The 15,280-nt window shown below is 25.5% G+C and overlaps 1 protein-coding gene across 1 annotated transcript in view; it reads left to right on the plus strand.

The window, feature by feature from the left end:
• Positions 1 to 378: 378 nt before the first annotated feature.
• Ndg (Nidogen) overlaps positions 379 to 15,280 on the plus strand; it is a 42,144-nt gene continuing 27,242 nt past the window's right edge. Inside the window, exon 1 of the mRNA XM_075310173.1 lies at positions 379 to 1,009. Coding sequence (XP_075166288.1) covers positions 770 to 1,009 — 240 coding nt within the window. The 5' untranslated portion in view covers positions 379 to 769. The remainder of the gene's footprint in view (positions 1,010 to 15,280) is intronic.

Below are 15,280 nucleotides of genomic sequence, written 5' to 3' on the forward strand. Positions count from 1 at the left end.
AGGAAAATGATGTGCAATCTACCGTTAAGAACTCAAGCGAAGAGAGCTTTACAACGGATATATGTACATGATTTCTCACAGTCCCTCACATTAATATTGAGATTAAACTATGCCGGTGTGGGAGAGTATGAGTGAGAGTAAGGCAATGAATAAATGCTAATGCTCATGAAAGTGTGTATTGGGCATTTTCACTCTCCCCCACAGTAATGTTGCTTTTCCGAATGCTGAATTCATCGATCCATGCAGTCCGTCGAAGACATTAATGCTATTGCTGCTGCTGCTGCTATTTTCTTGGCAGAGGATGTTGGTTCATTCATTCACTGTAGGCTGATGAGTTTTTGAGGATCAGTATTTTCCAAAGATCTTTCAGTTGCAAAAGTGTAGTAAGAGCGTGTACAACGCTGTTCGGACTAAACATCCGCCAATATACGAATCGCTTGGCATCTTAAAGAAGAAAAAAAAGAAATAAAGCATATGAAATTAAAAGTATAAAGTGAAGTTATTTTTAAAAACCACTCGGTTTATATAAAAAACAAAAAAAAAGCAGACATAAACATATCACACACACACTAATACATTGCCAAAGGAAAATACATATATACATACATTAAGCAGCAATAACAATTTTGCAAAAATATTAAATAAATTAAAAAAAAAAAAACAATGCAGTGAATTTGTGCAATAAAATATTTTGAAAGAAAATTCTTTTTTTAAGAATTTGTATCCTTTGTGATTCGAAAAAAATTAAATTTAAAAAAAAACAACTAAAATGTTCATTTCAAATATGAAAACTGCCACTAAATATTTGGGCATTTCCGCCTTACTACTTTTAACCATTTCCTGTACATCCGGTCACATTTTGGATAGCTTACATATAAATGAATTGTACACACCCGATAGTGCCAACGAGGATTCTGTCCTGACTTTGCCAAATGGTGATAGTGAATTTCTTGTTTGGCATTTGGACAATCCCATAAGTTTTTACAGTGAAAAATATGATCAATTATACGTAAGTACGAAAGAACTAAGTAAAAAAATTTAATGATTTTCAAATCAATTTTGTATGGAGAAAAAAGATAACAACATTTTTTTGACGATTTAATTTTAATTTACAAAATTTTAAATTTTAATTTCTTTCTGCTTAATGACATGAACTAAAAATGAGGAAAAAAGTATTACACAAATGAATTTTCCTACATTTGAAAATAGTTCATATTTTCCTAACCGCGATGAAGTCTACTTAAATTGCGTTCATAAATTTCTCAAATAAGTACATTTTTCTTAAATTGTGTCTGTCCTGAACTTCATATAGCGATAAAGACATTTTAAAAAATTTTGAACTCCAATTTTTTTCCTTCGAAATATGAAATTTTCTTAAACAACAGAAAACAATATTATTTAATTTTGTTTTTATTTGATAAAAACTGTTAACTTATTTTTATCATGTAGCAATTAGTAAAACATTTCAGTTCAAATTTTCTAAAATGTAATCTACATTTTCTTTCATGGTGGATTCACTTTTTTCTATGTGTAAAGTCAACATTAAAACAAATTTAATTTTTTATGAAAATGGGTTTCAGTTTTTATACCCAACACCATAGAATGGTGATGGTGGTATAATAAGTTTGTCATTCCGTTTGTAACACATCGAAATATCGATTTCCGACTATATAAAGTATATATATTTTTGATCAGGGAGAAATTCTAACACGATATAACCATGTCCGTCTGTCTGTCCATCTGTTGTAATCACGCTAAAGTCTTCAATAATGAAGCTATCTTGCTGAAATTTTGGACAAACTCGTCTTTTGTCTGCAGGCAGGTCAAGTTCGAAGATGGGATATATCGGTCCAGGTTTTGATATAGTCCCCATATAAACCGACCTCCCGATTTGGGGCCTTGGTCTTCTAGAAACCGAAGTTTTTATCCAATTTGCCTGAAATTAGAAATCTAGAGGTATTTTAGTTCGGTCCGTAAAGAGGTGTGCCAAAAATGGTGATTATCGGTTCATGTTTTGGTATATCCCCCATTAGACCGATCTCCCGATTTTATTACTTGGGCTTAAACAATTCGTAGTTTTGACCAAATTTGCCTGAAATTAGAAATCTAGAGGTTTTTTAGGACCACAAATACGTGTGTCGGAAATGGCGAAAATGGTCCTTGTTTTGATACAGCCCCCATATAACCCTACCTCCCGATTTGGGGTCTTGGGCTTCTACAAACCGTAGTTTTTATCCAATTTGCCTGAAATTGGAAATCTAGGGGTATTTTCGGGCCATAAACACGTGTGTCGAAATTGGTGATTATCGGTCCCTGTTTCGATATAGCCCCCATATAGACCGATTTAACTTTTTGAGCTTCTAGAATCCGTAGTTTTTATTCAATTTGCCTGAAATTGGAAATCCAGAGGGATTTTAGGACCACATATACGTGTGTCACAAATGGCGTGTAACGGTCCTTGTTTTGATATAGTCCCCATATAAACCTACCTCCCGATTTGGGGTCTAGTGCTTCTACAAACCGTAGTTTTCATCCAATTTGCCTGAAATTGGAAATCTAGAGGTATTTTAGGACCATAAACACGTGTGTCGAAATTGGTGATTATCGGTCCATATTTCGATATAGCCCCCATATAGACCGATTTACCGATTTAACTTCTTGAGATTCTAGAATCCGTAGTTTTTATTCAATTTGCCTGAAATTGGAAATCTAGAGGTATTTTAGGACCATAAAGAGGTGTGTCGAAAATGGTGCTTACCGGTCCATGTTTTGATATAGCCCCCATATAGACCGATCTCTCGATTTTACATCTTGGGCTTCTAGAATCCGACGTTTTTATCCAATTTGCCTTAAATTGAAAATATGAAAGTTTTTTAGGGCTATAAATAGGTGTGCTAAATATATTGTGTATCGGTAAAGGATTTGGTATAGCCCCCTTTTAAACCAGTCCTCCGATTTTGATAGATTCTAGAACCTCAATATAGACCGATTTCACTTCTTGAGGGTATAGAAGGCGCAATGATCATGAAAATTGCTTGAAACTGAATGTAAAATGTCCAGATTTTACTTCTCGTACACTGAAAAAAAGCATGCCTGGTTCCAAAGATTTTGTCTTTAACAATTTCGGTATTGATTCGGAGCCAAAGAAGCGGAGAATTCAAGTAAGGATACTTTTAAGACACAATTCTCTTTTAAATTTAGGTTTTGTGTACTTGACTCTAAAGGTGGGTATTAAGCTCGAGTTTAGCCGCCAAAATTGTCATTTTTTCACGATTACTTTTCTTTGATAATCCATTTTAAGGACTATAAATTTTGTGAAAATTTACTTTGGGATATTCCCCATCACGTTATAATGAAATCTGCGACAAATATGTATAATTTTATGACGTTTTTTACTCATTTAGTTTTCACTTTAGTGAAAATTAGCGGCTAAACACGAACTTAATACAAATGTACAAAAGCAAATTTTAATTTTTCAATTTTTCAGCTTTTTTTCTTCATATGCTATCAAATTTCTTTAAAAACAAGTTAACGACAACTTTATTTTCCAAATTCAGACACGACTTCCAGTAGAAATTATGCTATGTTTCAAGTAAAAAACGTCTTTAAAATAAAGTGTTGAAAACATGTCCTATTTTTGAACGATTTTTTGCTTTGTAGTCAAGATGCAAAAGACAAAAAATTTAAAGACAATTTCATTAATATTAAAGAATTTTTCTGAATTATTAAAGTCAAGTTGACCTTAGCCAAAAAAAAAAAAATCATGTTCTGATACCCATTTTTAAATCCAATCACTTAATTATAAGGACAACACGACTTCATTGAAAAGTTTATCGACTTTTGGACAAGGAAAAAACTTTATATTAGAGAAATGTGTCTTCTACGCTAAGCTAAATTTGCATTCGTATTTTTAGGACATGCAATTTTTTGGCCTCACGACAATATTTTTTTCAGTGTAATCATTTAAATAATGGGGGGGGGGGGGGTGGTATTGGTGTTGAAAATCTACTGATTTTAGATCAAGGTGTTATTTAATCATTTTCTTGCACATTTATATGAGATGACTTTGATTCCTCTCTGGTTCAAATGGCTCTTATAAATCCAGAATCTGATCTAGTCTTCATAGGTAGAAGTTTTAAATGTATCTCCGGGAAGCGTACTGGTTGAACTGATCTGCTTGGGAGAATATTTGTCATAAAACCTTCTGAAATTATATATATTATCAAGTAACCCGCTACGACGAAGAATTTTCAAAGGAAACTATTATATTGGATGGTGGTGGGTTTTTAAGATTCAGCCCGGCCGAACTTACTGCTGTATATACTTGTTTATGCACACAAAATAATATTATAATTTTTGAGTTAACAATAACTTGTTGTTACAGAAAATTTTGAAGTTCAACTAAATTTTTTTTTTGATATAACAAAATGTTTGTTGATATAACAAAATTAGTTGCTAAAGTGACTAAAATCGTAATTGTATTTACAAAATACGTTGTTAGTTCAAATTTAAACATAATTTTAATTGTATTGACAATCAAATTAATTGATATTTTTTTGTGTGTGGTCAAAATGGAGACTGGAAAATGTATCTATATTCTCTTTGTTTTAAACTTTTCTGATGGTAAGATTTTCGATTGTGATATTTCCGAATATATATTTATAAGGAATAACTTCATACACAGAAAAAAATTTCCGTAGTTAAACTAACGCTAAATTTAACTTATTTTTATTGGAAAAAATGTATTTGCTTGTAGTTAAATTTTATTATTTTTAACGAAATTTTCCAAAGCTTAATGAAATCTTACTTTTTTTAAGTATGTCTCAAAAATTTTATGAACTAAATGTGAGTATAAAGTTCAATGACCGTACACATAAGTTCAATATGAACTAAAGCAAAATAAGATTTTCGTACGATTCCCAAAAATAGTAAGAATGAACTACTGTATGGTTAAAATGGTCATGATGTGGGGCCAATGATTTTCTTCTTTACTTTTAGTTAATTTTTTCTACTATGAGATGATATAATTTCGTGAACTGCAGTTAAAAAGTACAACAGGGCATTAAAATTTCCTGGTTTTAACAATGCTTTGTGGAAATCTCCAAATGTGAAGTAAAATTTAGTTCAATTTTCTTGCGAGGTAGTTCATTCTTCCTATAAAACAGATCACTTTTTTTTGGTGTGTAAACTGTGTTTAAAATCGTTTTGTATATGGCCAAAATTTAATAATATTCGAAATATTTTATTTTTTGTTTTTACGAAATCCTGCCATGAATCAATGCCCCTGTTCTTTGTAACTTTACAAAATTTCATCAATGAACAACATTCATGGGATCTTTTGTTTCATAGCAAAAGTTCCACAAACTCATTTTTGTTGTGTGTGTGTGTGTTTCTATTTTTACATGAACCCCTTTCTTTTTGAATTTCAACGTGAAAATGAATCCATAACTCTTTTTGACACAAACACTTAAAAATTATCTGGCTTCTGGCCAAAATCATGAATACAATAATAAAAAATCTCACGCACACAATTTGGTCAGGTTTTTTTTTTGTTTTGGAATACCCTATAGTCAGTATTATATAGTACCTAAGGCAAAAATAATAATAAAATACTATATAAAAAATAAATAAAAAAAAATGTTTTAATTTTTTTTGTTCAAAAGAAAATTTTTGAATCAGTTAAGATTTGGTGAAATTGCCTGGCTCGAATTGAGATCTTCAAACGGCCGGTACAGCCATCATACGCAGCAAGAGAGTGGCTCCACTGTATTATGGTCCAAAAGTATTGGTATTTGTTGTTTATTATAACCAACCTTACTCTCCATGAGAACATGGACATTAATGTCATTAAAAACTGCATCTTATAACAATTAAATTTGTCAACACACATTCACTTTATATTAATTAATTTCATATTCACCAAACCACATAATATAGTAGGACACAATAATATCATTGTTGTCCAACAATATTAAACTATCGGTCATTCGTGAGATTCGAGAGATGAGGCGAAAAAACGCATTTTCTCTTTTTTTTTGGGGGAGGGGGGTAGGTGTTGTTGATGTTCACAATGTTGGCGTGGTGTGGCGGCGGTGAACATTCCGCCAATGCCTAGCATTTTCGGAAAACATGTGTGTACTCTGTGATGATTCTTCGGATTCATGGTAGAATAAAAAATTGTTTATGATTTGACGCCAAAATGGACATGACAATAAATCGTCGACGTATTAAAAGACGAAAAAATGTGGCGCAAAGCATACGAAAGTGGAATAAGGTAACGCCTCAGATGATATTCATTCGATGACAACAAAATTAAAGCGAAAATATTCTTAATAGTATTTTTTTGGGCAGTTTAAAATTAAAATTTGAATTTTTTGAAATTATAAGAAAAATACACAGAAAAAAAATAGATTGTTGTAGGGGAAAATTTAAATTGATAAAATAAATAAATCCAAAAAGTGAAAATTGTTATTAATAATTTTTAAGGCAAATTAAAATTAAATTTTGGATTTTTATAAAAAAAAAAATAAACAATTTTATTGAACTACATTGTATTCTACTTTTTGGAATAATTACAAGGCGTTGTTAAAACAAAGAAAATGTAATGGCCTATTATTGTACCAACTAAACCTTGTCTTAAAAATTAAAAATAACATAGAAATCGTTGGCGCTAAATCATGCCTATATTTATATGCCTATATGTATAGTTCATTTATACTATTGTAGAGAACGGTACAAAACTTGTCTTCAGCTTTAGTTCAAACCTTAAATGAGCACTGTATCTTTTAAGATACAACCAGAAAAAAATGCGTACGTCTTAAAATTTTGACCGAATTCTATGAAATTAAGTTTGTTACATTAAAACATCATAACGATATTTTTAAAAATATGTTTTTCCGGAAAATTAGAAATTAGACAAAATTAAACCTTGTGTTAGAAAAAAAATGTATTAAAAATAACGTAGTAATCATTGGCGCCAAATCATGACTATATTTAACGTGTGTATAGTTCGTTTCTAATATTGTTGGGAATGGTACGAAACTTGTCTTCAGCTTTATTTTAACCCTTAAATGAGCACTGTATCTTTTAATATACAACCAGAAAAAAATGCTTACGTCTTAAAATGTTGACCAAATTCTATGAAATCACGTTTGTTACATTGAAAACACCATAACGCTATTTTTAAAAATATGTTTTTTTTTTTGGAAAATGTTTACTACTTTTGAGTAATCTGGCAGTCAAAATTGAAAATAAAATTTTGAGCAAAAATTCCAAAAATTAAAAAAATTGAAGTTATATAATATTTATTATATTTGATTATAATTTTGTTAAAAAAACTGTGTAGTGTAAAAAAAATCTCTATTCTCAAATTGTTTATTTGTAAACACAACCACAATTTTTTCAAAAACAAAAAAAAGACACCAATTTTTTTTGAAAAAAATGTATGCAGATGTTCTTGACCATTTTCCATATTATATATTTTTATGCATTGATTGAATTGAACTTATTTGTCCGGTCACTGAATTTTATGACCCGTTTAGTTAATACATATTTTTGAGACATACTTGGCATAAAGAAAATTGCCTTGAACTGAGGAAAATTTAGTGCAGCTATAACAATATTTTTTTTAAATAAAAATAATTTAATTTTTTCCCCATAAAAAAATTTGTCAATTTTACTTCTATAGAAATTTTTGTCAAAATTTTATTTTTGTAGAAAATTTTGTCAAATTTGTATTGCTATATCAAATTTTGTCAAAATTTTATTTCTATAGTTATTTTTGTCAAAATTGTGTTTGTATAGAAAATTTTGTCATAATTTTATTTCTATAGAAAATTTTGTCAAAATTTTATTTGTATAGAAATTTTTTTCATAATTTTATTTCTATAGAAAATTTTGTCAAATTTGTATTGCTATAGAAAATTTTGTCAAAATTTTATTTCTATTGGAAATTTTGTCATAATTTTATTTCTATAGAAAATTTTGTCAAAATTTTATATCTATAGGAATTTTTGTCAAGATTTTATTTCTATAGAAAATTTTATCAAAATTTTATTTCAATAGTAAATTTTGTCAAAATTCTATTTCTATAGTAAATTTTGTCAAAATTTTATTTCTATAGTAAATTTTGTCAAAATTTTATTTCTAGAGAAAATTTTGTCAAAATTTTATTTCGTTTTGTTTTGTTATTGTTGGTTTTTTCTTTAATCATTGTTGTTGTTTTTTTGGATTTCAGCTTAAAACCATGCATTGACTAAACTACCAGTGTAACTTAACCAACAGAGGAAAAGAATGTTTGTCAAATTTATTTGGGCAAAGCCCTATAGACTGCAAGATGGTTGGATGGACGCACGTTTCGGAATTACTACATTCCTCATCAGCATCCTCTACTTGCAGCAAACCTATCAACCAATTATCAGAATAAATTCAGGCAGTTCACTAAACCCAAAAGAAAATCACACTTGTACCTTCCGAAAAAAGGTTTTACATGATAGCCGGCTTAGGCTGAAATAAATTCGTACAAAAATATCTCTTTTCCTTTGCCACCGTCAAATCATCGATTTGATCTGTTGGTTAAGCTACACTTGTAGTTTAGTCAATGCATAGTTTTAAGCTGAAATAAAAAAAAAAAACAAAAAACAACAAAATTTTATTTCTATAGAAAATTTTGTCAAAATTTTATTTCTATAGTAAATTTTGTCAAAATTTTATTTCTATAAAATTTTTGTCAATTTTTTTTTTTATGGGAAATTTTGTAAAATTTGTATTGCAATTAAAATTTTTGTTAAAATTTTATTTCTATTGGAAATATTGTCAAAATTTTATTTCTATAGAAAATTTTGTCAACATTTTACATTTCTATAGAAAATTTTGTCAAAATTTTATTTCTATAGAAAACTGTGTCAAAATTGTAATTCTATAGAAAATTTTGTGAAAATTTTTTTCTAGAGAAATTTTTGTCAAAATTTTATTTCTATAATAAATTTTACCAATATATTATTCATATAGATAATTTTGTGAACATTTTATTTCTATAGAAAATTTTATCAGAATTTTATTTCTATAGAAAATGTTCTCAAAATTTTATTTCTATAGGAAGTTTTGTCAGAATTTTATTTCTATAGAAAATTTTCTCAAAATTTTATTTCTATAGAAAAATTTCTCAAAATTTTTGTCAAGATTTATTTGTATAAAAATTTTTATTAAATTTTATTTGTATAAAAAATTTTGCCAAAATTTTATTTCTATAGGAAAACGTGTCAAAATTTATTTCTATAGAAAGTTTTATCAAAATTTTATTTCTATGGGAGACTGTGTCAATATTTTATTTCTATAGAAAACTGTGTCAAAATTGTAATTCTATAGAAAAGTTTGCCAAAATTTTAGTTCTATAGGAAATATTGTCGAAATTTTATTTCTATTGAAAATTTTGTCAAAATTTTATTTCTATAGAAAATTTTATTTCTCTAGAAAATTTTGTCAAAATTTTGTTTCTAAAGATTTTTTTTGTCATAATTTTCTATAGGAAATTTTGTCAAAATTTTATATCTATAGAAAATTTTGTCAAGACTTTGTTGTAGAGAAAAATTCTATAGAAAATTTTCTCAAAATTTTATTTCTATAGAAAATGTTATCAAAATTTTATTTCTATAGAAAATGTTATCAAAATTTTATTTCTATAGGAAATATTGTCAAAATTTTATTTCTATAGGAACTTTTGTCAAATTTTTATTGCTACAGAAAATTTTGTTAAAATTTTATTTCTATAGAAAATTTTGATAGATTTTTTTTCTGCGTAGCGACAAATTTCTATATTTTGAAATCAAAAAGAGTGGCTCGTTTTACAAAAACAAAACAAGAAACATACAGATATTTTTTGAAGAGGATTTCTCCATAGATAATATTGACCCCAACCCCAATAATATTAATATAATAAGACACCTCGTTCTCCTATAAATTTTATATTTATAGGAAATTTTGTCAAGATTTATTTGTATAGAATTTTTTTTTTTTTAAATTTTATTTGTATAAAAAATTTTGCCAAAATTTTATTTCTATAGGAAAACGTGTCAAAATTTATTTCTATAGAAAGTTTTATCAAAATTTTATTTCTATGGGAGACTGTGTCAATATTATATTTTTATAGAAAACTGTGTCAAAATTTTAATTCTATAGAAAATTTTGCCATAATTTTAGTTCTATAGGAAATATTGTCGAAATTTTATTTCTATTGAAAATTTTGTCAAAATTTTATTTCTCTAGAAAATTTTATTTCTCTAGAAAATTTTGTCAAAATTTTGTTTCTAAAGATTTTTTTTTGTCATAATTTTCTATAGGAAATTTTGTCAAAATTTTATATCTATAGAACATTTTGTCAAGACTTTGTTGTAGAGAAAAATTCTATGGAAAATTTTCTCAAAATTTTATTTCTATAGAAAATTTTGTCAAAATTTTATTTCTATAGGAAATATTGTCAAAATTTTATTTCTATAGGAACTTTTGTCAAATTTTTATTGCTACAGAAAATTTTGTGAAAATTTTATTTCTATAGAAAATTTTGATAGATTTTTTTTCTGCGTAGCGACAAATTTCTATATTTTGAAATCAAAAAGAGTGGCTCGTTTATAAAACAAAAAAACAAAGCAAGAAACATACAGATATTTTTTGAAGAGGATTTCTCCATAGATAATATTGACCCCAACCTCAATAATATTAATATAATAATACACCTCGTTCTCCTCGTGGCTATGTATTGCCTTTGAAGTTTTATATTTTATAGATTTACTAAAGGCCATTAATCGCATATAGTTATCCATGATTTGAACTGTAAGATATAAATCTTTTTAGAAAATTTCTCTACAACAAAAACAAAAAATCTTATGAAATTTTATTGTGTCATTTATTTCGAAAAGCCATTGAAAGTTCATTGGGGAAGAAAAACACACTTCTGTTGCAATCACTTAACAGAAATGTCTCGCCTTGAAAATTAATCTTTAAGTGTAAATCATCAAATATTCATGTCAAAAGTGAAACATTTTGACAGCTTGAATTTTTTCTCTGCTATCACCATGTAAATGTTCAAAATGTTATTATCACCAATGATAATTATTGGCCAGTTGTCTGTCTGTCCGTTTGATTATATTTATATTCATTCATCTGTCTCGTCTGGGTGGCTTAATTGCAATTTAATAAAAATGTAAATAAACGAAAGTCACAAATAGACATATTGGCATAGCATTTGTCTAACAAAGATGAATTTGTTTGTAAAGAAGACTAGGCTACAAAAGTTGAATTACCCATCATAGTCAGCCTACTATTTATTCCTTAAAAATTTATCAACAAGTGTGTATCAGATATATTGGTCCTAAATTGGATATTATATACATATGAATGATGTCTGATAGGTACTTAGTCTATAAAAATAACAATTTGAAAATGAACCAGATTTGTTTTTAGTGATTGTAATGACAAGTATTGCATTCACGGTTGCTACAGTTGGTAGAAACCTACCAAAAGTGGCACATTTTTTTACTGTTTGTTAGATTGGTGTTTTGGTAGATTTTGCAATGTATTCCTCTTCAAAAATTTTATATAGAAATAAAATTTTGCCAAAATTTTCTATAGAAATAAAATTGTGAGAAAATTTTCTATAGAAATAAAATTTTGAGAAAATTTTATATAGAAATAAAATTTTTAGAAAATTTTCTATAGAAATAAATTTTTGACAAAATTTTCTATAGAAATAAAATTTTGGCAAATTTTCTATAGAAATAAAATTGTGAGAAAATTTCCGAGAGAAATAAAATTGTGAGAAAATTTTCTATAGAAATAAAATTTTGAGAATATTTTATATAGAAATAAAATTTTTAGAAAATTTTCTATAGAAATAAATTTTTGACAAAATTTTCTATAGAAATAAAATTTTGGCAAATTTTCTATAGAAATAAAATTGTGAGAAAATTTCCGAGAGAAATAAAATTGTGAGAAAATTTTCTATAGAAATAAAATTTTGAGAATATTTTATATAGAAATAAAATTTTTAGAAAATTTTCTATAGAAATAAATTTTTGACAAAATTTTCTATAGAAATAAAATTTTGGCAAATTTTCTATAGAAATAAAATTGTGAGAAAATTTCCGATAGAAATAAAATTGTGAGAAAATTTTCTATAGAAATAAAATTTTGAGAAAATTTTATATAGAAATAAATTTTTGAGAACATTTTCTATAGAAATAAAATGTTGACAACATTTTCTATAGAAATAAAATTTTGATAAAATTTTCTATATAAATAAAATTTTCTATAGAAGTAAAATTTTGAGACAATTTTCTATAGAAATAAAATTTTGAAAAAATTTCCTATAGAAATAAAATTTTGGTACTATTTTCTATATAAATAAAATTTTGACAAAATATTCTATAGAAATAAAATTTTGAGAAAATTTTCTATAAAAATATAATTTTGACAAAATTTTCTATAGACATAAAATGTTGATAAAATTTTCTGTAGAAATAAAATTTTCAGAAAAATTTCTATAGAAATAAAATTTTGACAAAATTTTCTATAGAAATAAAATTTCGACAAAATTTTCTATAAAAATAAAATATGTACAAAATTTTCTATAGAAATAAAATTTTGATAAAAATTTCTATAGAAATACAATTTTGATAAAAATTTCTATATAAATAAAATTTTGATAAAATTTCTATAGAAGTAAAATTTTGAGAAAATTTTCTATAGAAATAAAATTTTGGCAAAATTTTCTATAGAAATAAAATTTTGACAACATTTTCTATAGAAATAAACTTTTGACAAAATTTTCTGTAGACATAAAATTTTGAAAAAATTCTCTATAGGCATAAAATTTTGACAAAATTTTCTATAGAAATAAAATTTTGACAAAATTTTCTATAGAAATAAAATTTTGAGAAAATTTTCCAAAGAAATAAAATTTCGACAAAATTTTCTATAGAAATAAAATTTTGATAAAAATTTCTATAGAAATAAAATTTTGATAAAATTTTCTATAGAAATAAAATTTTCAGAAAATTTTCTATAGAAATAAAATTTTCAGAAATTTTTCTATATAAATAAAATTTTGATAAAATTTTCTATAGAAATAAAATATTCAGAAAATTTTCTATATAAATAAAATGTTGACAAAATTTTCTATAGAAATAAAATTTTGAGAAAATTTTCTATAGAAATAAAATTTCGACAACATTTTCTATAGAAATCAAATTTTGACAAAATTTTCTGTAGAAATAAAATGTTGACAAAATTTTCTATAGAAATAAAATTTTGATAAAACTTTCTATAGAAATAACATTTTGGTACATTTTTTATATGAATAAAATTTTGACAAAATATTCTATAGAAATAAAATTTTGCCAAAATATTCTATAGAAATAAAATGTTGAGAAAATTTTCTATAAAAATAAAGTTTTGACTAAATTTTCTATAGAAATAAAATTTTGACAACGTTTTCCATAGAAATAAAATTTCGACAAAATTTTCTATAGAAATAACATTTTGACAAAATTTTCTATAGACATAAAATTTTGGCAAAATTTTCTATAGGCATAAAATTTTGACAAAATTTTCTGTAGACATAAAATTTTGACAAAATTTTCTGTAGAAATAAAATTTTGACAAAATTTTCTATAGAAATAAAATTGTGAGAAATAAATTTTTGAGAGAATTTTCTATAGAAATAAAACTTTGACAAAAATTTCTATAGAAATAAAATTTCGACAACATTTTCTATAGAAATAAAATTTTGACAAAGTTTTCTATAGACATACAATTTTGAAAAAAAATTTTATAGTCATAAAATTTTGACAAAATTTTCTATACAAATAAAATTTTGACAAAATTTTCTATACAAATAAAATTTTGACAAAATTTTCTATAGAAGTAAAATTGTGAGAACATTTTCTATAGAAATAATTTTTTGAGAAAATTTTCTATAGAAGTAAAATTTTGAGAAAATTTTCCAAAGAAATAAAATTTCGACAAAATTTTCTATAGAAATAAAATTTTGATAAAACTTTCTATAGAAATAAAATTTTGATAAAATTTTCTATATAAATAAAATTTTGATAAATTTTTCTCTAGAAATAAAATTTTCAGAAAATTTGCTTTAGAAATAAAATTTTGACAAAATTTTCTATAGAAATAAAATTTTGACAAAATATTCTATAAAAATAAAATTTTGGCCAAATATTTTATAAAAATAAAATTTTGGCCAACTTTTCTATAGAAATAAAATTTTGACAAAATTTTCTATAGAAATAAAATTGTGAGAAAATTTTCTATAGAAATAAAATTTTGAGAAAATTTTATATGGAAATAACATTTAGACATAATTTTCCACTGTTCAACTTTTTCAAATTATTATTATTGCTAGCAAAGGCTGCACCCTTGAACATGCATAACTTTTACGTAAACGTAAAGTTATGTGAAACTTTATTTTCCACGCCGCTTATTCATATCAGTTCATGTTATTTATTGGAAATAAATTATTCAATAAATTGGAATTTTGCGCACAAGGTGCAAAGTAGTATTTCTCTTTTATGAAAGAAGAATGTAAATCGAATTAGTATTATTTATTAGAACATTTATAATCATAATAAATTATAAAAATTAATAAAAAAAAAAACAACAAAGGGTTTTTATACCCTGCGCCACATTGTGGAACAGGGTATTATAAGTTAGTGCACATTTTATGCTTAAATTATCAGTATTAAATTGTTTTTTCATAATGTTTTTTTTTTCAAAGTTTAAAAATCGACTAACATCCAGTTCTGTCTGAATTGCTAAAAAAGGCTGCACCCTAGAAAAAATATTACCTGCAAAACTGAAAGTTATGTGAATCTCCATACCTGTTCATTTTAATAGCTGTAATCAAATTATTTAATAACACATTTGAATTTTGCACACAAGAAAGTCTTTATGCTTTTATGAAAGAACCATTTAAATGGAATTATTCTTTTTATTTTGTTTCGTCATAACAATTCATTTAAAAGTTTAAAAATTGATTAAATAATTTTGTATCATTATCTGTCCGATGTCGTTAGAATTTTTCAAAAAGGCTGCACACTTGAAGAAATATTACTTTTACAAAAACTAAAAGTTATGTGCAACTTCATGCTTCTTCATGGCTGAAAATAAATTACTTAATAACATATTTGAGCTTTGCACATAAGAAAGTATTTCTGTTTTTATGAAAGAAGAATGTAAATGGAATTATCAATATTAAATTATTTTCTCATAACAA

The sequence above is a fragment of the Haematobia irritans genome, chromosome 5 (genome assembly GCF_050003625.1).
Source record: "Haematobia irritans isolate KBUSLIRL chromosome 5, ASM5000362v1, whole genome shotgun sequence".
Classification (NCBI taxonomy): Eukaryota; Metazoa; Arthropoda; class Insecta; order Diptera; family Muscidae; genus Haematobia; species Haematobia irritans.